Source organism: Clarias gariepinus, chromosome 2, assembly GCF_024256425.1.
Source record: "Clarias gariepinus isolate MV-2021 ecotype Netherlands chromosome 2, CGAR_prim_01v2, whole genome shotgun sequence".
Lineage (NCBI taxonomy): Eukaryota > Metazoa > Chordata > Actinopteri > Siluriformes > Clariidae > Clarias > Clarias gariepinus.
The window spans coordinates 29,571,217-29,598,347 of NC_071101.1; the positions used below are offsets into that span (position 1 = coordinate 29,571,217).

General features: G+C 35.6%; 1 protein-coding gene across 3 annotated transcripts; it reads left to right on the forward strand.

Moving 5' to 3' along the window:
- On the forward strand, nucleotides 1-27,131 carry fbln1 (fibulin 1). 3 transcript variants are annotated; one of them, XM_053491197.1, is made up of 17 exons: nucleotides 5-216; nucleotides 2,720-2,831; nucleotides 4,138-4,270; nucleotides 5,080-5,224; nucleotides 6,545-6,598; nucleotides 6,699-6,794; nucleotides 7,308-7,445; nucleotides 7,546-7,683; nucleotides 9,198-9,341; nucleotides 9,528-9,653; nucleotides 10,712-10,837; nucleotides 11,107-11,226; nucleotides 11,306-11,437; nucleotides 11,737-11,860; nucleotides 17,541-17,683; nucleotides 17,802-17,939; nucleotides 25,371-27,131. In XM_053491197.1, the coding sequence occupies exons 1-17, from the start codon at nucleotides 162-164 to the stop codon at nucleotides 25,508-25,510; spliced, it is 2,064 nt and encodes a 687-aa protein (XP_053347172.1). In that variant the 5' UTR covers nucleotides 5-161; the 3' UTR covers nucleotides 25,511-27,131. The 3 variants fall into 3 exon arrangements, with proteins under 3 accessions (XP_053347173.1, XP_053347172.1, XP_053347171.1); XM_053491196.1 differs by having other exon boundaries at nucleotides 6-216; nucleotides 17,538-17,683; XM_053491198.1 differs by lacking the exons at nucleotides 17,541-17,683; nucleotides 17,802-17,939; nucleotides 25,371-27,131 and adding an exon at nucleotides 13,012-13,725 and having other exon boundaries at nucleotides 1-216.

The following is a 27,131-nucleotide window of genomic DNA, read 5'->3' on the forward strand; positions in this document are numbered from 1 at the left end:
CTAACCAACTAATTGGACGGCCTTTTTTTGTCGTAAACCAGCGATTCTTGTGTTGGAACTAACACGCACACACACACACACACACACGTTCCTTTTAGCTCGGTCTGAATTAGACTGCAGGTAGAACTTTGGGAGACTCGTTGAAAAAGTTGCGCGTTAGAATGGCTCTCAGGCTGCTCATCCTCTTCTCTTTGTGCTGTGTGACACTCAGTCAAGGTAAGACTCCTCTCCTCGGGCTGGATCGCTTTCTTCTCCTTTTTCTTCTTCTTCTTCTTTTCCATCATTTCATTTTTCGTTTTCAGTAATGAAGTATCCTCCTGGACGTGTAATCCCGTTTCTGCAGCTCTACTTTCTGTGCTGATCCCCCCCCCCCCCTCCCATTGTTCTATATTATAGACATAGTATCATAGACATTGTTCTATAACATGGACAATAGGCCTATTTAAGACAATGACACTAAAACACTTCAAATTGAAATTGATATCCATGCAATGTTGAACTAGGTAATCAAAATACAGTCATCTGTAAACCATGCTGTTGCAATACTACAATATGTTAAAGACTGTAAAAGAGTCAGTATTTAAAAACATTTTTCTTATAATGATAATATTTGAATTATGGTACAAGTTGTAGAGGTCTGGAAAATTCTAGTTACACACAAAGCCTTGTTATTGCACAATGCCAGATCCAAAGCCAGATTTATCAATTGCCTGTACATTACCCAATTCAATTTTAATTTAGTTTTATTTGCATAGTGCTTTTTACAGTGGTCATTGCCGCAAAGCAGCTTTACAGAAATGGAAATATGTATAAATATGTGAAAAATGTGTGTGAATCAAAATGATCATATATCTCATAAATATCATATATTTTATCACATTTGTAATTTTATTTAGGGGTGAGGTTAGCAGTACTAAGCACTGGCTACTGTTAATTATTTCAGCATTTACACTTAAGATAATTCCAATGTTTTTTGTTTGTTTGTTGTTTTTTTTACTGAAAAGCGATAAACTGGAGTCCTAAATAAATATAAAGACACTAACAATTGTGATCTCGTTATCTCTAATCTACTTAACCAAACTCCAAGAACAATGTAGATGACATCATTATAATTTGAAAGTATGATGCAGTAAATTCCACTGTCATCACACCAAATGGTGGAGTTGAAGATAAGGTTTTTGGACAAAGAACAATAATAATATGGAGAATCCTCCTCAAGTGGCAACTTCAAACCAGTACAACACCACACCAGGCACATACAGTTTTAAGCCAGGTCTATACCATTGTTGTAAATTGAAAATAGATTTTTTCTTTCTTCTTAACCAACCTTACATGCAGAAGAAAATATACACTTGTAAAGTCCAGGGTTCACTCTGCCCCTTCCTTAAAATATTACAAAGCTCCACACTCCTGGGGTGCTGCTACTCAATAGCCAGATTCAGCCTGGTCTATGTTTTTGTGTTTAGGGTTAAGTTCAGTGAACATGACTGTGAATTGTCATAAGAGGGAGGGGAAGCAGGTTTTGACAGGCTGAGTGAGGTAGGTTTGTAGAAAATTGGGGGTGATGGATTTATCAGCTAGCAAAAAGGAAGGAAAACAATTGGACACAACTCTACTGTTTAGCATCTGCATGATGTCTTTCTTGAGCAATCACTTTCTCTCACTGTCTGAGTCTTTCATTAGTGCTGTGATTGTGATGATCTTGGCAGGTTCTGGAGACTTATGTAATTTGATTCGCAATGAGGATAAGGGATACAGGAGTCCCTGGCACGCCAAAGAATCGAATCTAATAACAATAGGGAGTGAAATGGATGGTGAAAATGGGGAAACAAGGACTTATTTGTATCTTAGCTATCTTAAGATTTTTTTTTATCTATATGTTAACTTAAACAAAATGCTCTCTATCTGTCATTGTTTTCCATTTAAAGGGAATATCATGTATAAAACCAGCTTGGCAGTGTGATGCATGCTAAAGCCAGAATAAAGTGAGGCCAAAAGACATGCCAAAGGTATTTTGTGTTTGGCTGATCAAACAAACCACAGGGAAATGAATATATTTGATGGAATGACAAGAACAGACCTTGTTTAGGTATTTTGAACTTTAATTTAGCAGAATAGACAGACATGAAGCAGATTGTTGACTGTCATCAAATAAAAAAATGTCTTTAAAATTTTAATATGTTTAACAGCATCTGGTCGAGTGGAAAATATTTTTTGGAAACAACAAAAACAATAGATAAATATTTAACACAATATACCAGACAACATTAAACATTAAACTTATAAATAAATAAATAAATAAATAAATAAATTGGAATAGTAGTAGCATTGATACATACAAAACAACCCATGAATAATGTTAAAGTAAAATTGGCAAATTGGCATTACTTCACTCTTAACACTTAACATCTCTAGACCTTATGCAACAATGGGATTTTAGAGAAAAAAGTTTATCTTCACATATTTTCAGTCTACAAATTTAGTCTGTGGATATGCCTTCCTTTAATTCTTACTCAGAAATCAGTTGCCACTATTTCAGACATCATTCACCATGCTCCAACAAGAGAAGCACAGATTATACTATATGATATGTAAAACTGCTGACATCTTTTACTCTGGGCAAGTCATGGCAAATCCAGTCCAATAGATTTTCAGCAGTCCAATGAAAAGTTGCTGTTTGTTTGCATAACTTACACCTGACTAACTGTCTATTCTCTAGAGACCAAAGATCCAATCTCACTGGAGGACTGCTGTAAGGATGGTAAAGAAAAGGCTGAAACGTTAAAGGACTGCAGCATCATCCCGCTCATTTCAGAATCGGCTACCTGCAGGTTCGAATACCTTGTCTGGTTTATCTCAGGATTCATTTTTCACCAAGTGCATGCTTGCTGATGGCTATTATTTTTCATTAAAATAATGGCATGTACTTAATATGACGTAAAATTACTTGTGTATCATATTTTAAAGTATATGGTTATGGGATGTGTTCTGATGGTCAGGGCAATGTAACGGACCACCAGTGAAAAAGATCTGGGGGTCTTTCCCCAGGTGTCTGTATAGTCACTTAGCAAACCACATACTTATCTTCTTCTATAACCACCCAGAGGGACTTGGCAATGATTTATGTCTGGTAGTATTAAATTATTGATCTGCGTAGGAGGTTCTAATTTTATCATCTGTTTAGCAATATTTGTTTAGTAATATTTGGGAAAAGAACAGTAAAAACTATTTCAGCAATGAGTCTATTTAATCCATGTTAGTGTGGGGCCTTCTTGGAAGCAGTCATTGCTGGTTCTTGTAAAACTCCTGTGAAGGCTTTTCTGACCCTTTTTCTGAGACTGATAGTAAGGGATTGGTAGCATTAACATTAGTGCAACTAGGAATAGTGCAGCCAAATGTTCAGTGCATTTCCAAACCAGAAGGGTTACTCTGTCTGTCCTTCCAAAGGCAAATGCGTTTGTTTTGGCAAGCCAATGATTCGAGAATTTGTTCAAATTAGAGAGTGTGAGAAGGGAGACGGGGATTTGGTTTTGGGAGGGGGATTGGAGGGGAGATGGGGAGCTTAGTCAAGGGGGTATTTCCAAATCCAGGAAATACCACTGAGGTGAAAGAATGGAGAAGAGATGTAGAAGAGAAGGGAGCAATAACAGGAAATCTGTGGATTATTTCAGACATCAAAAGAGAAAAAAAAAATAAGGAAAGTGTCTGTGCCCTTAAAAGGCACTGTAACAGTGAATGACAGGAGAACAGAACAGAATAAAAATGAGAGGGTTACTATAAGACAGAAGAGTTAAGAAGGTGACTTTTTGCTTATGCATGTGCATTACACTGTAAATAGTCTATTCTCTCAATGTTTGTGCCAATTTGTGTTTATTAAATGATTAATTGTTATAAGGTATACACTTAAGATCATTACATTCTTTTGCATTGCAGTTTTAAATGATATCAGGAAAGAAGTGATTAAGTAGTTTGCAGTCTCATATTGCATGAGCACAAGTCCAACATTCCACTGGACCACAATTGTTACATCACTATAATGTTACTGTAGTTAAAATAGGTTTAGGATTTTTTAATAATGTAATATGAACTACATCTCTTGATAAAATGATATGCCTAATATCCATATTACTTCTATAGGATAGCCCAGGAACAATGCTGTGCAGCATTTCTGGAGGATAACACCTGTAATACTGGTATCAATATGGCCAAAAACCAGGGCAGCTGTGATGCTCTTCTATCCGTAAACACCTGTGAGACTAAAACCACTAAGGTATTGCATGCACGCTTTTTGTCTGATGCTTTTTCCAGATGTTGAGAAAAAGCATTTCACACTCTTTATATTAAAGATGATGAGATTTTTGATAATAAAATGCAGGCTTCTACAAAATATTTAGCATATTGTATTTATGACAAAAAAAAAAAGAAAAAGAAAGAAGAAGTCTTGCATGCCAGACGGCAATTGAATGTTCAGCAGGTGCTAGTTTTCTCAACATTTATTTAAATTTGTCAGGCTGCTTTTAACAGTTGTCACTAGGCCAATAAACTCCTGTAAAGAGCAGTGCTATAGCCATTAAATGTTTAATAACTAGAATTCGGCCTGTAGAGCGTGTTTAATGTACTGATCTGGTAGTAAAAGAGAGGTGTTTTTTATTTCATGCTCTAAATGATTGTATCCTGACATCAAATAAATATCTTCAGGATCAGAATAACACATTCATATAGATTAAATTTGTGGCTTTAAATAAAATAAATATATAAATGTTGACAAAATGTACTTAATTGTTGAGTGATTTTACGGGGATTTCTGAAACCAACACCTAGTCATACATTTACAGATTGGTTGATTTGCACTGGTTTCTTCTGTTGCCACTCTTGATAGTTCCTTTACCCTGATTTGTTTCCCCTGCAGCAGCATGTTCTTTCTTGTTCTGTTGAATACTGGCACAAACCCTTGGCTGATATTTAATAAGATTATTTTCTTGTGCCTCACATTTAGATTATAAAATCTAAGTGAACACTTCTGATAAATTCTACTTAGCACTCTTAAAGCTCATCGTCTGCTTCTGCTCCTTTGTGTAGGTTTGTTGCGAATGCTGTTTACTGGGTCGTGAGGCTCAGAAACTTGGACTGAACTTTGACTTCAAACTCAGCTCTCAGTGTGGCTCGGTGTTTCAAACGTGTCGTTTGGATAAATCAGCACAGGGTGACAGCAACTCCACACAGGGTTAGCACAAACCACACTGCAGCTAATCACGCCATAATCATAGAATATCTAATGGACCAAGCTAGATTTCGAGTTAAATATTCTATCCTGTAGACATGTTATAGCTGTTTAACGATGTGTTATTTGAAAATTCCAACAGTATGCCGATTCTGTTGTTCTTGAAAAAGTAGACAACGTTGTTATCCAGTAAACGATGACAATCTGATTTGGGAAAAACAGCCACACAAATCTTCCATGCAAATCTTTAGGAGTGGCTCTACTCTATCTGTAGGGATTTTACTACCCTCTAGTGGGCTTTTGCTATTAGTGAGGTTTATTGATATATATTTATATATATATATATATATATATATTTCATTGATATATATATACTCAGCGAATAAAAGAAACGTCCTCTGACTTTCAACTGTTTTTACTTTCAGTAAACTTGATGTGTAAATTTTTGAACACTAAAAGAGTCAACACCATAAGACATAAACTAAAAATGTTTCACAATGTGTCCCTGAATGAAGGGAGGCTCAAAATCAAAAGTACCAGTCAGTATCTGGTGTGGCCACCAGCTGCTTGAAGTACTGCAGTGCATCTCCTCCTCATGGACTGCCTATTGCGGACAGTCTGAGCACTGATGGAGGGATTGTGTGTTCCTGGTGTGACTCGGGCAGTTGTTGTGGCCATCCTGTACCTGTCACGCAGGGGTGATATTCGGATGTACCGATCCTGTGCAGGTGTTGTTACACGTGGTCTTCCACTGCGAGGATGATAAGCTGTCCTTCCTGTCTCCCTGTAGCGCTGTCTTAGGCGTCTCACAGTGCGGACATGGCGATTTATTGCCCTAGCCACATCAGCAGTCCTCATGCCTCCCTGCAGCATGCCTAATGCACGTTCACGCAGATGAGCAGGGACCCTGGGCATCTTTCTTTGGGTGTTTTTCACAGTCGGTAGACAAGTCTCTTTAGTGTCCTGCGTTTTTAGAACTGTGACCTTAAATGCCTACTTTCTGTAAGCTTAACGACCATTCCACATGTTAATTAATTGATTATGGTTAATTGAACATGCATGGAAAACATTGTTTAAACCCTTTCCAATGAAGATCTGTAAAGTTATTTGGATTTTTACAACATTATTGTTGAAATACACAGTCCTGAAAAATGGACGTTTCTTTTTTTGCTGAGTATATATATATATATATATATATATATATATATATATATTATTTTAAAAAGTTTTATTCCAGTATTTATAACACTGCTCAGCATAAAAAGATCGAATTTTAATTGCATATTTATTTAAAAGTATATATATATGTGTGTGTTGTCATAGTTCTAGAAGGCAATCACTTTGCTGAGGCACAAGTTCCAAGTAATCTGTGCAGAGGTATGTTTCCTGTTACTCCTGTAAAGAGATATAGATAAAATGATAAATTAGAAAATGTATATAGTGTGTGTGTCTGTGTCTGTGTGTGTGTGTGTTGCAGTCGGACCTGGGAACTGCGCTCACCAGTGTATAGGAAATAACACCTGTACCTGCTTTACTGGCTATAAGCTGAAACCTGATGGCAAAAACTGTGAAGGTAGAAAAGAATAAATATATTTATTATCTAAATATAATACAATGTTACATTTGCTACGGGTTTTATGTTGTTTATAAGCAGAGCATCTTGAAATATATAATACATCCTTTTATCCTTTAAGGAATAAAAGAAAACACTTTTCATGTAAATGTACTAAAGCTTAAAATAATGCAGAAACATGTACCAAGTACATAGTAACTATACACTATTGCTCAATTAAAAAGTTAAAAGTAAACTTTGTAATGACTAAATGAGATCGATAGATCAATTTCACCTTAAAAAGGTTAGCTTTCTGGTGGTTGATGCTAAACAACTAAATAACATGTTGCTATTATCTATGACCTATAAATACTGTATAAATAACAAAAGTGTATGATGTACGAGGGGCATTCAAGTCAAGTTGGGATTTGTCATGAAATTTCTCATGAATGAAGGTGCAGAACTGATTGACGTTTAGACCTTAAGCACAGTACAGCGATGACCCACTCTCTTTTGCCTGCTTCTCTTTTGAAGACATTAATGAGTGTTTGCTGGGGGCTCATCACTGCCGTCCTGGCGAGCGCTGTATTAACACTCAGGGCTCATTCCGCTGCCAGAGGGAGGTCAGCTGTGGTACAGGCTATGAGCTCACTGACAGCAACATGTGCAAAGGTCATTTACAAAATATGATAGTTTATGATTTTTTATGTTAAAAAGGCCTATTGGAAAGGCTTTCTTAATCTTTTTATTTTTTTTCCTTTCTCTTATTTAGATATTGATGAGTGTGAGACAGGCACTCATAACTGTCCTATGGAGTTTGAGTGCCAGAACACGGCAGGGTCATTCCGCTGTCGGCCCAAGGTGCAATGTCCCGTCGGATACATACAAGATGCTCTGGGCAGCTGCATTGGTGATGAACTACTACAACTCACACGTTTCTGATTAAAGTTTAATAATACAATGTTATTCATATACAATATCATGCAATTTATATACAATTCAGGTGTTTCAATTAAGCATATTAATAAATGAAGGTGAAGAGCAATTTTAATGCTTCAGAATACCAAGACATCTTGAGAATGCAATGCTTCCAACTTTGTGTGAACAGTTTGGGTAAGGCCTTGTTCTATTTCAACATGACAATGCACAGAGCAAGGACTATAAAGACACATTTTTATAGTTCAGCATGGAAAATTTTGACTTGCCCGCACAGAGCCCTGACCTCAACCCCATCGAGCACCGTTGGGATGAACTGGAACAGAGATTGTAAGCCAGGACATCTTGTACGGCATCAGTTCCTGACCTCATAACTGCCCTATGGAAAGGGCACGGATTCCCACAAAAGAGTGGAAGCTGTTATAATTGCAAAAGGGGAACCAACTCCTTGCTGAAGTATATTTATTTGGATACAGTGTCATTGCATGTTTGGCCAAATACTTTTGTCCATACAGTATACAATATTATAGGTCGTTATAAGTACAAATATACTTTTGTCCATCCGTATGTAAGTACAATATATTTTTTTTGTTTAAAATCACTGTCAGGAGCTTGAAACACTGGCTTGTCTTAAAACATAAACTATTGCATTGCAGCGTGCTAGACAGTTTTAAAGACAGTTTTCAATTTATTTTGGATTTGGGTAATTATTTTGGAAATTACATTGCATTTCAGTATTGCGTTATCTGCAAGCTTGTGTGGCCATTGTATAATGCAAACAGAAACCTATTTCTGTAGAACAAAAATTGATATTCAGTTAGATGCTACAGTAAATGTTTCATTAAGGAGATCTAACTTTCCATATTTATAAACATATATGTCAATTTAACAAGGCAAACACATCCATGGCCACCCATGGCCAGGATCCACAGGAAAAAAATATATGTTTGTGGGCTTATGTTTGCAGAAAAGGGCAAATAGTGCTTTTTTCTGTGCCCCATTAACTCAGCTCCTCATTGGCCGCTTTACCTGTCACAATTCCTAGTTGGTTGTTGATGTATAAAAGGGATACTGTACCCCCCTGGTGGGGGGAATTGGTGGGTGACATAATAATTAGGGATGAATTAAAAATCATAATTTGTTTTTTATTTCAATCTAATATTCTTCTACACTTTGTTTCTTGTATGTTAGATAATATATATATATATATATATATATATATATATATATATATAGAGTCAAACATATTATTATTATTATTATTATTATTATAATATGCATTATTTGGCATATTTTACCAAATGCTTAGTTAATTTGGTATAATATAATATTATAATTTATTATATAAAAATTTGTTTGTTGCATGATGGCAAGTTAAAATAAATCCATGCTCTGTTGTAGAGTTTTATATGCAACTGTGTTCAGTATGATATATATTTTTAAGAATAATTTTCTTATATGTATTGTATATATCTCTTTGTGCTTCAGATATTAATGAGTGTTTGAGTGTGACAGCACCATGTCCAACTGGCCAGGTGTGTTTGAACACTGTTGGCTCATACACATGCCAAAGGAACTCTGTAACCTGTGGTCGTGGCTACCACCTTAATGCTGAAGGCACACGTTGTGTGGGTATGAAAACATTCTATCTATCTATCTATCTATCTATCTATCTATCTATCTATCTGTCTGTCTGTCTGTCTGTCTGTCTGTCTGTCTGTCTGTCTGTCTGTCTGTTTGTCTGTTGTGTATCAACAGTACCTTGTTTTCCAATTAAGAAATGCTAAATTTGAGTGAGGTGGTTTATGTGCCTTCCAGATATTGATGAGTGTGCTGGTATGGAAGATGTGTGTGCTGGTCATAGCTGTGTTAACCTTGTGGGCTCTTACCGCTGCGAATGCAGAACTGGCTTTAACTTTAATAGCATCGGAAGAGTCTGTGAAGGTGAGATCACTTTTACCATTATAACCTACATTTACATTCAGTTTCCTGTTTCAATGCTAACAGTAAGTTCAAGTTTAAGTAGGCTTTATTGTCATTACAACCATATACAGGTACAGTTAGTACACAGTGAAACGAAACAACGTTCCTTCAGGACCAAGGTGCAACATAGATTTACAACATAAATTAACATAGACACTAAACTAGCTAACCAAGAGGCCTGATTAGCTGGCTAGCAGAGACAGGACAGAGGGACCTAACATAACTTACAACATAAATTAACAAAAACTAACTAGCTAAGTATAAAATTTTTATAGACAACATAAAGTGCACGTGCAAATGTGCAAACAAGAGCAACAACAAAGTGACAGTGCGCAACCACGACATAACAGAACATAAAATATGGTGTTGAGGTAGTACATAAACATTTCTTAAAACAGCAGCAAGAATTGAGAAATTAGTGCAAAAAGTAGTCCAGTAATGATCATTGTGCAAAAGAGATAAACAGTGAAGCATTGAGTAAACAGCCCTTGAAAGAACAGAGTAGACAAACATTATTATGTTTTGTTAATTCTAAGTAACATATGTTGAACTCCATGACAACTGAACTGCAGACATGATTTGCCAAGGTTAGAATAGAAGAACTCAAGTGGCCTCAAGACTTGAGTGACCTTAATTCCACTGAACACCTTTGGGATAAACTGGAATGCTGATTGGGCGCCAGGCCTCCTTGCTTGACATCAGTGCCTGACATCACTAATGCTCTTGTAGCTAAAAAAGAACACAAATCGCCACATTCTCTCTCCATAATATAGTGGAAAACCTTTACAGAGAAGTGGAGGTTATTATAAGAGTAATGGGTGGCTCCATCTGGAAAAAAAATGATTATAATAGTCAGGTGTCCAAACTTTTGGCCATATAGTGTATGCGTTAAGCAGTTAGTTAAAATGAGAGATGGAACACAGTTGTGCCGAGCCTTTTATATACACTGGGACTGGGAGTTTTAATATATGATTTTTTACAGGCTTCCATACCTACTTTCATTTTTTCCCTGAATTCAGATATCAATGAATGCCGGCACTATCCTGGTCGTCTGTGTGCACATAAATGTGACAATATTCTGGGGTCCTACAAGTGCAGCTGCACCACTGGGTTCAAGTTAGCCAGTGATGGAAGGAACTGTGATGGTAAGGCACCTTTCAGAAGAGAGCAATACAGCCATCTTTCAAGCCATATATTCAAGTTTAATATACACTGTAGCACTATTGGATTTATAATGATCGTGTAATAGTTCGAACTTGGAGTTAAGCTATCAGAATAATGAATAAACTGCTAGAAGAAATATTTGTAAATGATGATTTTACAAAAGTAATAAAATGTTCAGGGTTTGTACTGAATCAAGATATCGACAACCAAATTTATGATTGTGTTCACCCTCTGGTTGGCTGAAATTCAGATGTGAATGAATGTGAGAGCAGTCCTTGCAGTCAAGAGTGTGCCAATGTTTACGGCTCTTACCAGTGCTACTGCCGCCGAGGCTACCAACTAAGTGATGTGGATGGATCTACATGCGAAGGTAGGTACGATAAATAAAAAGAGAATAAATAGATTTTTTAAAGTATGAGTTTACCTGTTTATGCGTTTTCTTTCCTCAGATATTGATGAGTGTGCTTTGCCCACTGGAGGGCACATATGTTCCTACCGTTGCCACAATACACCAGGCAGCTTCCACTGCACATGCCCCATTAAAGGATACACACTTGCCGCTAATGGACGCAGCTGCCAGGGTAAAAAAAGAAGGAAAAAATTGTCTACAGATGACTTTACTCCATAATCTATTATAAACTGTTGGAAGCCATTCATGTTTTTTCCCCTTATAAACCACATTTTACTCTGATTTTGTTGGATTGGCATGTTAGATAAACATATTAGACTATTGGTAGCTAGTCTGTGCCCCTCTAAAGCAAGTATTTGGTTAAAGAGTATGTGCTCTGAAATGCAACATTTAATGGAACAACATGGAACTTATTCCATGAAGAAGGCTTACAAGTCTAATAATATTGACTGTTGTCTGTCTTATGATTAGACATTGATGAGTGTGTGACAGGGACTCACACTTGTTCTGGTACCGAGAGTTGCTTTAACGTTCAAGGAGGATTCAGATGCCTGAATTTCGATTGTCCTTCCAACTACAGGCGATCAAGTGAAACGTAAGTATACTGGATTTATAGTGAATTTAAGTACAATGAGTTTATTATATAATAACATCAGATGATCTGGACATGACAAAATGTTGGAAGAATAACAAATATGTCATTTCTGGGCGCAGTGCAATTCTGTGGGCATACTTCTCACTGAAACAGTGCATGCAATAGAGTAATAATGGCTTAAACCCTCATGCTTAACATTTGTTAACTACTAAATGTAGTCTGTATTTTTTCGGATTTAAGAGATAGAAGCTAGAAAAAAAAGATGTGTGTTCTCTTAAACATTAACATTAATTTTTTTTAAATCTTCAAATGATGAAACCTATATAATTTAACTTTTACAGTGCATTATAAATTAAAATACAAATTCAGAGGATAGTTCATGTTTTTTTAAGCCTGCCTTAAATCATAATTGAGGTGCATATACATGTAAGTACATTACACTGGGTCTTCGCCATTATAAGTTTTCTTGCTCTGCAGTGACTGCACGATGTAAATGATCCAGGACTCATTTTGCAACCTTTTTTTCAATACAAAAATGCATTTTAGATTCAGCCAAGACACTTATGAAGCTTCTGTAGTACAATTGAGGATAAAGTTGGTATCGTTATTTAGATCAGTGGATTTGCATATTTTCAATATTTCTGCAGTCCTGCCGAACTACATCAAGTTGGTTTCTTTCAAAGTCATTGTGTCTTTAGTACAACTTAATTTATTTTTTCCAGTTATGGGGAAAGAAAAAATTAAAATTGTACTAAAAACACTATAATTTTAAAAGAAACCAACTTGACAGCAGGACTGCAGAAAATTCATATCATCTGAACTTTGGAATGACGATTGTTCAATTTGGCCCTGATTAACAGCATTATACTCACATTCCAGGTGGCAAACATCATGGTTGGTGTGTTGAATACTGTAGGAAAATGTATAATGAGAAAGATCTCTGATACTTATACTGTATGCACCTCAATTTTAATTTAACCCAAACTATCCCATTAAGGTCTCTGTCTTAAAAGAAAGAGTGATAATATCAATGGCTTGGTTTACAGCATACATATGCCATTCTTTACCTTCACTGCATGTCAAGCACTGCATCACCCTAACCTTTCCTTCTTTCACCTCCTCCCCTCCATCTCTCTGTGTCCCATTTGCAGTCGCTGTGAACGCTTGCCTTGCAATGAGACTAGTGAATGCCTGGCCTTGCCTGTGAGAATAACCTACTACCACCTCACTTTTCCCATCAACATCCCTGTATCCACCAACATCTTCCGCATGGGCCCCTCCAACAATGTGCTTGGGGACAGTCTGCAAGTGGCCATAGTGGACGGAAACCAGGCAGGCTACTTTGCAGCACAGAGAGTAGAGAATGGAGGTGTCATTGTTATTCAGAAGCTAATTACTGTGCCACAGGACTTTGAAATCTTACTGGAAATGAAACTTTGGCGCTTTGGGAGTCTCAGCACCTACCTTTCTAAAATACGAGTGTTTGTAACTGAGGACGACCTTAACAATTCAGTTGTATTTCCATAATGATTAATTTATCACTAATAATTAGGGGAAATACTCCATTTGTTCATAGATTTATTCAAATGTGCAGGAACCAAAGTAAGGTCTCCAAAATGGTCTCCTCAGGTTTGGTTAAACCAAAAATACTTGATATGGGTTTTTAAATAGACTTTTAGTACTCATTGAACACTGATTGACAAATAAGGGTTGCATCAGAACATGAATAGCTTAAAAGATGGGAACATCTGATAATATTAATTATTATCATTTTTATTGCTGCATTTCATAAAGAACTTGAAAGTACTGTATCTTTGGTGCCTTTAGTACTGTACCTTTAAATGTGTAATTCATTATGTATCTTTAGTTCCTTTAATAATATTAAATGTTTTATTCATTACAATATATTGACCTTGTTTTTGATCTTATGACATACACCATATTTTGCAGTGCAATTCCCTTTTTTAAAAAAAAAAAAAAATGGGGGAAAAATGCATCATTATAAATGCGGAAACATAAAAAAGTTTTTTCTTTTTTTTTTTTAGATTTTACAGTTATTTCTATACATACAGATGTAGTACTAATTAAAAATGTACTGTGTCTTAGTTCGGCAAGTGGTGCAAGAATAGTTTATATACAATACTGTACAAAAATCTTTGGCACCTTATGTTTTAAGTACAAAAACTTTTTTTTTTGGACATTTTCGTTTGTTTTAGAATAGTAATGTTGGGAAATTAGAAATGTTTTGGGGTTAGTGCAATAAAAATCACAATATATACACTACCGTTCAAAAGTTTGGGGTCACTTGCAAATTTCCTTGTTTTTGTTTAGTGATTTATTTTCTACATTCTACAACAATACTGGAGATTTCAAAACTATAAAATAACACATATGGAATTAAGTAATTACATAACAACAACAAAAACAACAGTTAGTTGTTATTTAAGACACAGAGGTCAGCCTTTCTGTAATAGTTCTTGCAAGAACAGTATTGTCAAGTGCATTTGCAAAATCCGTCAAGCACCATAATGAAACTGGCTCTCATGAAGGCCATCCCAGGAGAGCGAGGCCAAAACCTACCTCTGCCGCAGACGAGAAGTTCATTTAGAGTTATCAGCCTGAAAAATGACCAATTAACATCACCTCAGATTAGAGGCGTTATGAAGTCTTTACCGAGCATAGCAGACACATCTCACCATTAACTGTTCAAAGGAGATTAATGCTAAATGATAAATTTTTTGGATGCCTTCAGCATTCCTTTAGAATGTAGAAAGAAATAAAAATCAGGAACGATCATGGAGTTAGAAAGTGACCCCAAACTTTTGAACGGTAGTGTATATATTGTGATTTTTATTGCACTAACCCAAAAACTGATATTCCAACATTACTATTCCAAAACAAAATAAAATGTCCAAAAAAGAAAAGGTGAGCGGCTGGGTTTTGCATGCGAAAAAGCAGGTGCAACAGTCTCACAGCAAAGGTCCTCACACCAAATACTAATTTTGTCTCTTTAAGTAAATTTCTTTTCTATTATTTATTTTTTCATAATATACTTACTCTATGCCTTTTATTTGCATGAGACCTTTGCACAGTATTGTATATATACAGTAATGCCTAACAACCTGGACCATTTTATTAACCTCTTGACCTCTAACTCTACTGTTCTGTACTAATTGCTTACGTAAATCAAGGCCTTCAAAAAGAAATAATTTAAGCCAATAATAATAATAATAATAAGTACCAAATGGTCATCATATGAGGACATTTGTGTCTTAAGGGATTAAATTACCATTCTTTTTTTTCTTGGTGTTTATAATTTGGAGCCACTAGATGGAGCTTTCTGAAAAACAAAGCTATTCGCAGTCATCCATTCATAGTGTCTGTCGTCCATTCATATCAGCTGTTTTCTTTTTTTTTTTCCTATGGCATAATAAAATAAGAAAGTGCAAGTGATGTGTTTTCATAATTTAATTCATTTAGAAGACATTTAGACAAGTGCGCCTGAAATAACTACCTGTTTGAGGTTTTCTTAGTGAGCTGAGTTACAATTCTATTTAAAATAAAGCATGGGTATTTTTGTGGTATTTGTAATGCCATAAATCTAATTAACATTCAATTGCATTTGGGAATGGGGTAATTATACCACAAGGGGATGCTCATTTTCTCAATGTCAGGCAGAGCATTCTTAAAATACTGATGAAAAAAATAAGCATGGATGTGTGCTACTTACTTTCTGACAGTGAGTTATGGGACTGGGCTCTGGATGGTGGTCTGCACAATTTGTGGTGCAGCAGCATCACCAGTGTGCTTCAAGAATGATGGGCTTCTGAGTTTGTGTTGGGATTTTATCAACATGCTGACTATAAATAATAATTACCAGAGAAAAAAGGATCTTGTGTCTGACCATAGGGTCTGACATTAAAAAAGTCTTTTTCCTTCTCAAGTGTATCTTGAGACCACCTTCTGTATGATTAGGAGGCATAATTAGAATCATGTCAGCTTTGATGTCATCCAAGATGTTAACTTAAAAGTAAGAGTTCAGTTCAGGTCTTTATGTCCTTGTAAATCCAGTCTCTGGTCAATCGTAATGCTTGCCATGAGTTCCACGAGTTGTCTTCTGTGCGTGCCGTGCATAAGGCGAGTTATTATGGGTGAGGAGAACATTTTGTGGTTTTGGCTCTGATCTAAGCAAAACGTAGACCCACCCGCTAATTGCTAATTACAAGTCCATACCCAGTAGTGGCTTGACTTTTTCTGTCAGGGGCTTCTCCCCTCTCAGCATGAAAGAACGCCTGTAACCCAATCCAGGCCTTGAGGTTTCACTGCAGCTTCTGCATCCCGATGAAAGAAAGCAGTGATGGAAGGTTAACTAATCTCAGCCCTAACACCACTGTGCATTTGTTTGTGTTTCAGTTAGAAGCCAAATAACCATAGATGATTTAGCCTTTCTGCTATTCTCAAATAGAATTAAATTGTTTAACAGTACTTGGCAAAAAATCAGATGAACACATTTTGTTTGAGAAAACATATTGCTGGTAACCACACTGAAACATTAGAGTAGCTTATACTAAATAGAAATGCATAAGAATCTGGATAAAGAAGCTGATACTATTCCTTTTTTTTTTTTTTTTTAGCAATAAGCGGCCAAAAATGGGTTAAAGTGAGTTTTTTTAGTAACGGCAGAAAACAAGAGTGGGACACGTGTACAATTATTTTCATCAAACTTCTCAGTGTACATCTTTTTGGGGGATTTATTAATCCCAAAGGGAAATTGTATCATTACAGCAGCCAGTTCACATATTATACAACAAGTAAACAACAAGCAAGAATTGCAGTAAGAAAAAGTTAAAGTTGAAAAAAAAGAATAGAAACACTGTTTACAATTTAATTAAAAATGATGTTAAATTTAAAGTGCATTAATGAGATAAAGATTTTATTATTTCATCAATAATGAAATTATCTGCTCAAAATGACATTTTTTAAAATAAAATGTTTAATGAAAGAATAAATGCAAGGGCATTTTGGAAAATACTGAGGAAACAAAACCCTTTTTCTGTATATTATTCTGGCTTCTAACCAAAGCTGCTTCTGATTATCCTGTGACACAAACAATGTCTTAGATGAAGCCATTGCACAGGCCTGCTGAAACATGGGAGTTGTCTAGTCAGAGTCTCCATAGACTCAACTTCCTATTCCCATAAATTCTACACAAGACTATTGAATATGAAGCTGGGTCTGCTCCACATAACCAAATATTTTCTTGAACAGGCTTTAGATCAGTGTCAAAACTCTGTCCTGACAGGAGAAATGCAACAAAACTATGAGTGGCTAACAGGAAACTTGACCACCAAGTCTCTTTTCTGGTGTGATTTTTGGCCTCTTGTGTGATTCTATTCCGATTCCTCATCATTGGCTAAAACTAAAAATCTGTTTTAAGAATGCCCACTGTATTTGTTTAGATAATATTTTTCTAGTGGACATTTCAGTTGCCTGCTGGGCATGGGGATCTGTGGTGAGCTGTCCTGGAAGGCACCCCATTGTTGTGTGTTCATTCATCAACAGAAATTAAATGATGTAGCATTATGCTCAATAGCAGTGTCACAAAAAATAGGAATGCACACTACATCATTACTTGGTTTATCCACTGAATTGTAAGATAATCCCTTCTTCTTTTCAGCAGACCGAGGGTCGATCGCTCTGACATCATCCGTTGTATAAAGTCTTGTCAACCCAATGATATCACGTGTGTTCTGGACCCTGTACACTCTGTCTCCCACACTGTCATCTCTTTGCCAACTTTTAGAGAGTTCACCAAACCAGAAGGTACACTATTTCAAATAGATTAATGTAAAATTATACAATTCTTAATCAGCAAAAACAACAGCTTTTCATGTTCAGTTTCACAGTTTCATTTCTTTTAATTCCTAATTTCTCTTGCCAGAAATTGTTTTCCTGAGATCCATAACCCCATCCCACTATCCACATGTGGATACACCAGAGATCGTCTATGACATTCAAGAGGGAAACGTCCAGAACTCGTTTGACATCATTAAACGTTTTGAGCATGGCATGGTTGTGGGTAAGTGGCACTCTGGCATCTGCTTAACAATGCCCGATGATCACAGGCTGAACCCTGGGGCCCAGTTCTCTGGAAATTTAATTTGCCTCAAGTGGTTTTCTGACCTAATTTTGCATTACGAAAGATTCTCTTGCTTTTTTTTTTCTTGAAACAAACCAGTTGCACATGTGTCTCTGTGTGGGAGAAAGGGACAAGAAGACTGAGAGGCTTGGAAACAGCATGTAGATGCTGATTCCACTTAGGTGATCGTGACACCACTCTTCCACCACTGGTTCAGTTGATGATAGGCCTTAAGAGGCTCTTGCATCTTTTGTGGTCACTTCAGCCTTTACATGGCCCCTCTAGAGAAAAGCTGTTCATGTTCATCCTTTCAGATGAATGAGGGACTTTTTTTTACTTAAAAAGTGTAACTCCTGACTTTGTTTATTCATGACTATATAGAAAGATCCCAGAATGGTTTTCGGGAACCAAAAGGTTATTATGGTAATGTCTTCCAAAACCTGGTGATAGGACAGCTAACAAAACTTACGGACATAGACACTTAAGTAGGTTTGTGTGAGACATTTGATCTTCTATTATATGAGTAAAAATTCGTTACGGAAAAGTCACATGACCTTCTGGCCAGAGAGCTTTTACAATAATGGCTTATTATGGTACAGCATGGTAGGCTCTCAGAAAACTTCATCCCATCCATGCATGTGTACATTTATTGTGCCAATTATTATACATTTGCTCTTTTAATTGATGAGGTTGCTCATTATTAAACTAAGTCATCTTTAAATGACTAAAATGATAAGTCAAATGTTCCTCAGATGCTTCATGCTTTAAGGCAAGTCAAACAAAACACTGAACAACTAATTCAGCCATGGTTCTGTGGAATGCTAATATCATGTCATGATGTGTGATTCATGCCGTTGCTCATTGTTACACACTGTTCCCTTTAGTCCTCTGTAGTGTCTGGCTTGGTGCATGAGCCACAAAGTTGGCCACCACATAAAAAACCTCATCTGCCTTTATTGCGAATATCCCTATTTTCCCACATACAGAGTTTCACCATTAATGCAAATGAAGCTGTGGTGTGTCTTTCTCATAATAAGGACCTACAGTGAGTTAAACAAAGACAAAGGCATTACAAGTCTGATTATGCCAGCTATAAATAATTTATATATATAAAAAAAAACATACTACAATTTGCCAGTATTCACATAAAAAATCGTATAGGCCATCGTGTCTTAAAATGTGCCCTGCTCAAGAAGACTAAGGTATGATATACGTGATATATATATATTTTTTTAGCTTTTACCTCCTGCAGTGGCATATTATTACAATATTAAAATTTCCTTATTGGAAATGTGTGGTTATAACTAGATGTGTCTAAAAAAAAAAAAGCCCTTTTATTTTTTGTTTGGAGTTTTCTTGTGCCAAGCAACATACATGAAAAGAGAGCATCAGCTTTCCTCCCACATCCATCACTGTCTGTACTGTGGAAGGTTTCTTATGGCTCTCACATCTGAGTGAAAACACTGTCGGCATGAACATTTAGAACAAACTGCAAAACTAAACCTTGCGAGGCATCAGAACTAAAGCCTCTTTTCAGCTTAGAAATGAGAAATTAAGCTAGCAGCTTTCTTTCATGTTTGTTTTTTTAACAATCTTAGTTACTTTTATCTCAATGCGTTCTTTTATAAGCAATAAGTTCATTACAGCTCTAATACCATATAAGACTATGCAATAAGCATACAGTATGTTTGTCTGATTCAGATAGTAGGGACATGCAAAATTTTCATGTAAACGTTTGCTTAACAGTCCCCTCTTTGATATTATTAAGTAAAGTACTGTTACATTCGCACATGTGCTTATATCACACTTTGGCTGGATCACCAGTGACATAACCATAGCAAAAATTTAGATCCTGGAGAAAACCTCACACTTTTGATTCCCCACGACTGCCATGGATTTGGGTAATCTGCCAACATCGAAAGAAAGATCGCTAAAAAAAAATTAAAACAGTTGTCTCTTTGCTTAATGAGATCCAGCCTGGCTGATCTCAGGCTTTGATTTTTTAGATTAAAAACACGAATAGATAATATGATTAAATAATTCGAAAAAATCAAAGAATATAAAAAATTCCAACCACCTGATAGGGACCAGCACCTTTGGTAAGATTCAGCTTCAAATAATAAAATCATCTGTTTTGGAATGGCATCACAGTGGGAAGTGACTCAACAGACAGGTTGTCTGTGTTCAGGTATGTGTCACTGGCAGTGGCTACTGTCCTTCACACACACCAAAGGAATTTAATGTAACCATGTTAGATATTCTGAATAGATGGCGTGTGTGTGTGTGTGTGTGTGTGTGTGTGTGTGTGTGTGTGTGTGTGTGTGTGTGATTTCTTTGGACAATATAGTAAGTAAAGTAATGAATAGATCATGAGCTATGACAAACCTACAAACTAAAAATATGTCATTGTCCAAATAGACTGAATAGGCTTCTCAAGGCTTCCACTTCTAATGGAAACGGATTCTATTTTGGGTATTGTAAAAGCAGTATGCTCACATGAAAACCAAGGCTATGGAAGACCATGCTGACACACAAGTCTTTGGGATCCAACACATCACGGAATGAATCACAAAATGGCATCATTAGTTATACAAGAAGTACGGCCAAATTCATGAAGACTCTTATGCCTGTCAGAGAAGGAATCACTATAAATAATTAAAACTTGTTTTTTCTGCTCTGGTGGTCCATAGACTCCACAGACAGATATCCTTCACTGACTGAGCTCATTCTTGGAACCAGGACATACATCTCAGCATATTTTCTTCTGCTTAAATTCCAAACCCAAACAGCAGGTTGATGATTGTAAATATGTGATTTTATTATTTGTAATTCAAAAATTCCTGTAAATACAGTTTTGTTTTTCCACTCATATGACATTACAAGTTAAAAGTCTGAGTTATAGGGTTATTTGAAAAGGAGACTATACCAAACTGACATATCACCTCACTGACAACAAATCATATTTTTCATTCATGTTTATATCTTAGTGGAGCATATTTTGAACATTTTAATATATGAATTAAACCAAAACTGGTGAAACTTAAAACTTGACAGACCAGGTAACGCAACAGTTATGTTTCCTTTACAGTTACTGAAAAGTGTTTGTATATTGTGGCCACACTGCGCCTAGCTGGCAGTTTGTACCCTTTGTGGTGGTGGACTGGGGATAAGCTTACTGGGCTTCCTATTGTAGACAGAGCCATGGCATTTGCCATCTGGTCCCCCCCCCCCCCCCCAAATCCCCCCCCCCCCCATAATGCCCTTTAGTGGATAACTTGTTGGCTAACATATCATTATCCATTACTGTGGTTAGGCATCTTTTCCTTTGCAATGTCCATAGTGTTAAACCTGCTCATAACAGATCCTGTCATCTACTTCTTACCCAAGCTGGTGTAACCATAAAACCATAAACTGTACTGTTTACATGTAAACCTTTACTAGCAAAGCTTTTATAGACATCAGGATTGACAAATGTTTATTGCCATTACCCTGATTTTTGGTAGTGGAAATGTTTTGTACCATTTTGTTTACTTTTCTAGTGCTGCTATAGGTTAAAAAAGAAAAATATGGGTTACTGAACCCATAACTGAAAAAAGGAAGCTTTGAGCTTGAGTTAACTAGTCCTATTTCTAAAAATAAAAATAAATAAATAAATAAATAAATAAATAATAATAATAATAATAATAAACTAAATTTTATTTCGCCTGCTCCCATCGAAGGGTCGCCACAGTGTACCATCTGATCTGAACACAACCTTTTATGCTGGATACCTTTCCAGGCACTGAGGTGTTGCAATAATAATAATAACAATAATAATAATAATAATAATAACAATAATAGTTATTATTATTATTATTAGTAGTAGTAGTAGTACAGTACTACTATTCTTATTATTATCATGATGATGATGATGATTATTATTATTATTATTATTATTATTATTATTATTATTAATAATAATAATAATAATAATAATAATACAGCTTTTGTCGACATTGGTGGCTCAGTGGTAGTTTCTTGCCTGCCCTAGGTAAGACCTGGGTTGATATCCCAGCCAGTGCCCCAACCCCAGCCACTGGATGCGATGCCAGTCCCAAGCTCAAATGAAATGGGAGGGTTGTGTCAGGAAGGGCATCGGGCATAAAACCTTGCCAAGTTGTGTGAACGCTTATCATATTTTGGGCATAAAGAGATATTCAGGATTGCTGCAAGCACAAGTTAAACTTAATACCAACAGCATCTCATCTTGTACATCTAGTCTAGCAGCTATAATCTGACATTGTTATGACCCTATTGCGATCTATTCCAAAATCTAAGCAATTCATCTTCTGGTTACAAAAATAATTAAATGAACATCTTAAAAATATTAAAGCACACATTCATGAGCTGTTGCTAATGAAAATCTTGGATGGACTCATGGATGGATGGACTGACAACCAGAAATCATAATGCTTTTACCACTCAGTGGTGGAAGGATAGTAAAAAGTTGCAGTCAGTATATTTACCAAAGTTGCACATGTTATTGATTCAAGGAAAGGGAAGAGAGATTCACTTGAGAACCGACTATTCTGCCAGCACTAAAAGGCCAGTTCAAAAACATTAAGTATGTAGTTTATGTTTTCATTCTCACAGCTTGATCTTTTTTTGAGGTTTGACTTGATCAAGCAAAACATTCTTTAAATATTTGAGGTTTGTTTTGGTCACTTTGGCCATCTTCTGTCCTTCTGATATGTGTTTTTGAAGCCTATATGTGGTTTTTAAAACCAGATTTTTGTTGGCTTAATGTTATGTTATGACACTTTCAGGATGACTTGTTAGAACAAGTTAAAACAAGTTTGAGCATCATAGCAACTGACTGATGTAGCAACTGATGTACAGCAAGTGATGTACATCTGTTAAACCAGAACCGCGTTGGTGATAATTTGACATGGCTTACTAAGTGTAATTGGGATAAACTGGAAATTTAGGCTTTGTATTTATGGATTGCCTAGCTGTTGTATTAACTTAACCTGAAGCTTCCATAACAGTTTGGTCAGAATCAAATTTAATCAGTTGTTTTTGTTTATTTGTTTGTGTTATGTTTAATCGGAATTAAATGAAGAACTATTGCGTTATGAGTCTGTTGCGTTTTAATGCAAACAGATTGAAAGCAGTTTAGCTTCAGCAAAAAAAAAAAAAAAAGCCTTTTGGCACCTTGTGTCCTATATGTCCCAACATAAAAAACAGAGGTCATTAACATGTTAGTCATAAAGAACCCCAGAAATGTAAATCATAAAGAGACAGAAAGATGGTCTGCAAATTGGCATTTTCCAGTTAGAAAAAAGGGTTCCAGTGAGCCATAGGAAGTTGGACAAATATTTGTCTTAATGCAGACTATAGGAATTATTACCATATAAGAAATAAGGAAGCGCAACAAGGGCGTTGTTGTATGGACATATGACATAGAACAAAGTGATATGTAAGAGATAGAGACATGGGAAAGTTCACACAATGTCTGAGGACCATGAGTTTTTGTTTCTTTGTTTTTATACAGACAATATTAAAACTGTGTATTTGAAAATATAAACTTATAAAAATACCAATGTTTTGGGGGGAAATAGCTCATTAACATTGTCTACATGAATGAATAAATACTTTAATCATTTTTGTGTGAAAGGTGTATATTTCTACACCACATTTTTTGTTTATAAGTACAGGTTGTCCCCTACTTATGGACGAGTTCTGTGACAGGATATATTTGTAAGTCCAACAAAGTAAATCTTATACGCCTTTGACACGAATATAGAATATAAAGCATACCAATCTGTCCCTTTTCTCCACCAACACCACCATCATTTGGCCAAAAACTGCAACCGCACCTAAGGAAATGAATCTCACAGTGAAATGTTAGCTGCCTTCCATTCGACATGTACTTCACAGGGTGCTCCCTACTCCCTGCTCCATTTACAGGAAATGATGGTGAAGGAAACTTCATTTGACAAAACTCCACCATTTGGAACACCAGACATTGGTTCCGAATTAAAATTCAAATTTTATTTGTCACATACACAGTGATGCACAGTATGATACGCAGTATGAAATGCTTATATGACCGTTTATGACCTAAATAATAGAAAAAATAAGAGTTTTCAATAGAAAAATAAAGTATGAAATAAAAGAAAAAGATTTTACGAATATAGAAATATAGAAAAATTAATACAAACTTTTGGCTGTATGAAAAAACAATTTTTTGTTTTTAAATGTACTCGATGTTTAATCGCATAGTACCTGCAATAAATAAAAATTTACATAGAAAACTTGATTGGCATTCCACACTATTCCATTACTCCCATTGCGTATATAAACCCAAAGAGCCTGCTATATTATAGGCAATGATGCAGAGGTCTTTTTGGGCTCTCCAAGCATGCTCATTTAGTGTAGACATATCTCAAGTCTTAGTGACCCATCAGTTCACTTTTTGCTATCAGCTTGTGGCCCAATAGGTCACCATGAGAAAAAGACTGGAGCACATAGTCCTAACAAGTCAATTTTAATGTGCAGTAAGTTTATTTGTTCAGGTTGTTCAACCCCACGATGCCTGTGGCTCACTTTGCTGCTAGTCAGCAACACTGGACAGCGTCATCCCAAAGACACTCTGTAGATGGACTGCTATTTAAATCACTTTCTTTGTGATAGGAGGAAGGATAGGTTCTGGATTCAGGATGTGAGGCTTGGTAAGGTAGTAATACGTGTTTTGTATATGTTCATCCACTAGGTGGCAAAAAGCTTATATATATGTATATACATATATATGTATATTTTATATATATATATATATATATATATATATATATATGTATAATTTTTCTTTGAGCCCCTCTGTATGTGTGTATAGCCAGGATAGCCGTTCCTGTGTTTTTATTTATTCTGAGAATAATATATGGAAACGTTATAAACGTATTTATTAAATGTATTTTGCATTTTTTTTTAACCACATCATCATCTTTGTAAGGCAGGGTCTTGAATTTATCTATCAAAACAAAAGTGTCATACATTAACACAAACTTAGGTAACCTAAAATCATAAGCAATATTAAGTTATTCTGACAGCGAATTTAACAAAACATTGTGTGTATGTAACAAACCTAGACAAATTTCATTCATTCATTTATTCAATGATGATGATGTTAATGATAATGCATATTGTTCAGGAACACTATACTTAATCATATTCATTATACTGTATAACTATAAATGAGCACTATAATATTCAATTGAGAATCTTATACTGCACATTACGAACATCACCAGCATTTACCCCTACCACCTGTGTAGTGTTGATTGCAAAAGATTAATATCTCCTTTTTGTCTTAACTTATTTTATTCTTCTCAGGTGTTGTCAGACAGGTGAAGCCCCTGATTGGTCCTTTGAGCACAGTTCTGAAGCTAGCCATGAATTACGTCACAAATGGAGTCATCTCTCACCGGAACATCATCAACGTTCACATATATGTCTCTGAATTCTGGTTTTAAATTGACCACACCTAGCCATCATTTAAATGTCTGTTTTTGAGCCTTAAATATGCACTCTAAAATTGTCAAAATGTTTGCATGCCATAAGATAATCCAGAGTATAATAGGAAATAAAAATTATTTTGATCATCTAGTTTAGACTACTCATGAAGCAGCATAACATATCTATATATGTCATAAACAATATCATTAGAGTCACATGGACTAGATCTGACATTATGTAGCTAATTACACCATCATCAAACATCCTCAAACATATGTTGGATTATCCTGATGAAAAGAAAAAGCAAAAGAGGAAAGAGGAACTCTATACACTAAATAGTCTACATTGTTTATAGATTATCTACTAAACATTCACAGATTCACATGGTCACAGATTTTTTATAAAATAGTCCTACACAGACTGCAAATCATCTATTAGAACTATTCTAACATAAAGAAGGAATTTGCTCCATTGCTATTTTTACTATTTTTAAATGTATTTTTCTCGTTATGATGAATTATCTCATTCACACAGAGGGCTTAATTTAACATAGCCAATTCACTAACTGCCGGGGAAACCAGAGCGTATGTACATGGACATTAGAAGAGAATGTGAAACTCCAAACAGATCCAAAGCTCAGGATCAAATCATCATACTATAATAATAATAATAATAATAATAATAATAATATGAGGAACATTCACGTCAAACCAAGATTTTGAAGTGCAGAATAACCGAACACAGTTATGAAAGTAAAAAACTCTCTTTATTTCTGTATATAATCCTCTTATACACTAATGCGCTTATCCTAGTGTTTCACTAGTGCTTGGATACCATCAAGCCAGAAAGTCTCAGTAAGCTAGAGCCATAATCAGACTGCCTGCTTCATGTCTAAAATGCTGGCTCCCCAGGAACTCCTTTAATGGCCCAAACATGTGGAAGTTACTTCCACACAGAAATGCTCACAGGAATGACTGCAGTGAGCTCCAAGCCACCACAGCCAGGCTAGTCATTCATAATTTATTCTTTAAAATGTTTGCACCATGAATTTTTTCTAGTGCATCTTTAAGTCTCATTGGCCTACTGTGCTTGAATTCTTCTGTAAATGTCAATTAGTTTTACACCTTTATTCACAAGATCATTACAAGTCCTGGTTTGATTTTAATTTCTTTTAATAATTGTGGTTATTATTATTATTATTATTATTATGTTTTATTTTCCATCTGTTTTAGGAAATTAGACTAAATCTCTGGGAGGAAATGTAATTATTATATATATTTTTTTAAATGCAAGTTGACCCATGATTGTATGAACAACTAGCTGACTATTCATTTACTAACTGTACACTTCTGTATACAACAGTTCATTTAATTTTGAAAACGTATCATTAAAATCGTTATTTCAAGTTGTTTCCTAAAATATTCCTAAGTTAAATAAGTTAAGTTGTCTAAAAACATGTATTAAAAAAAAAAAAAAAAAAAAAAAAGATTTCCTGGTAAAAATGAGTAGTTCAATTATTACACAGGGTAACAATTTGACCATAATTTTGTTAGGTTGTTTCAAATATTTACTAATTCAAACGTTCCATGTAACATGGCTTGCTTTTCTGCATAAATAAAAGTCCTCTGTTTTTTCTCA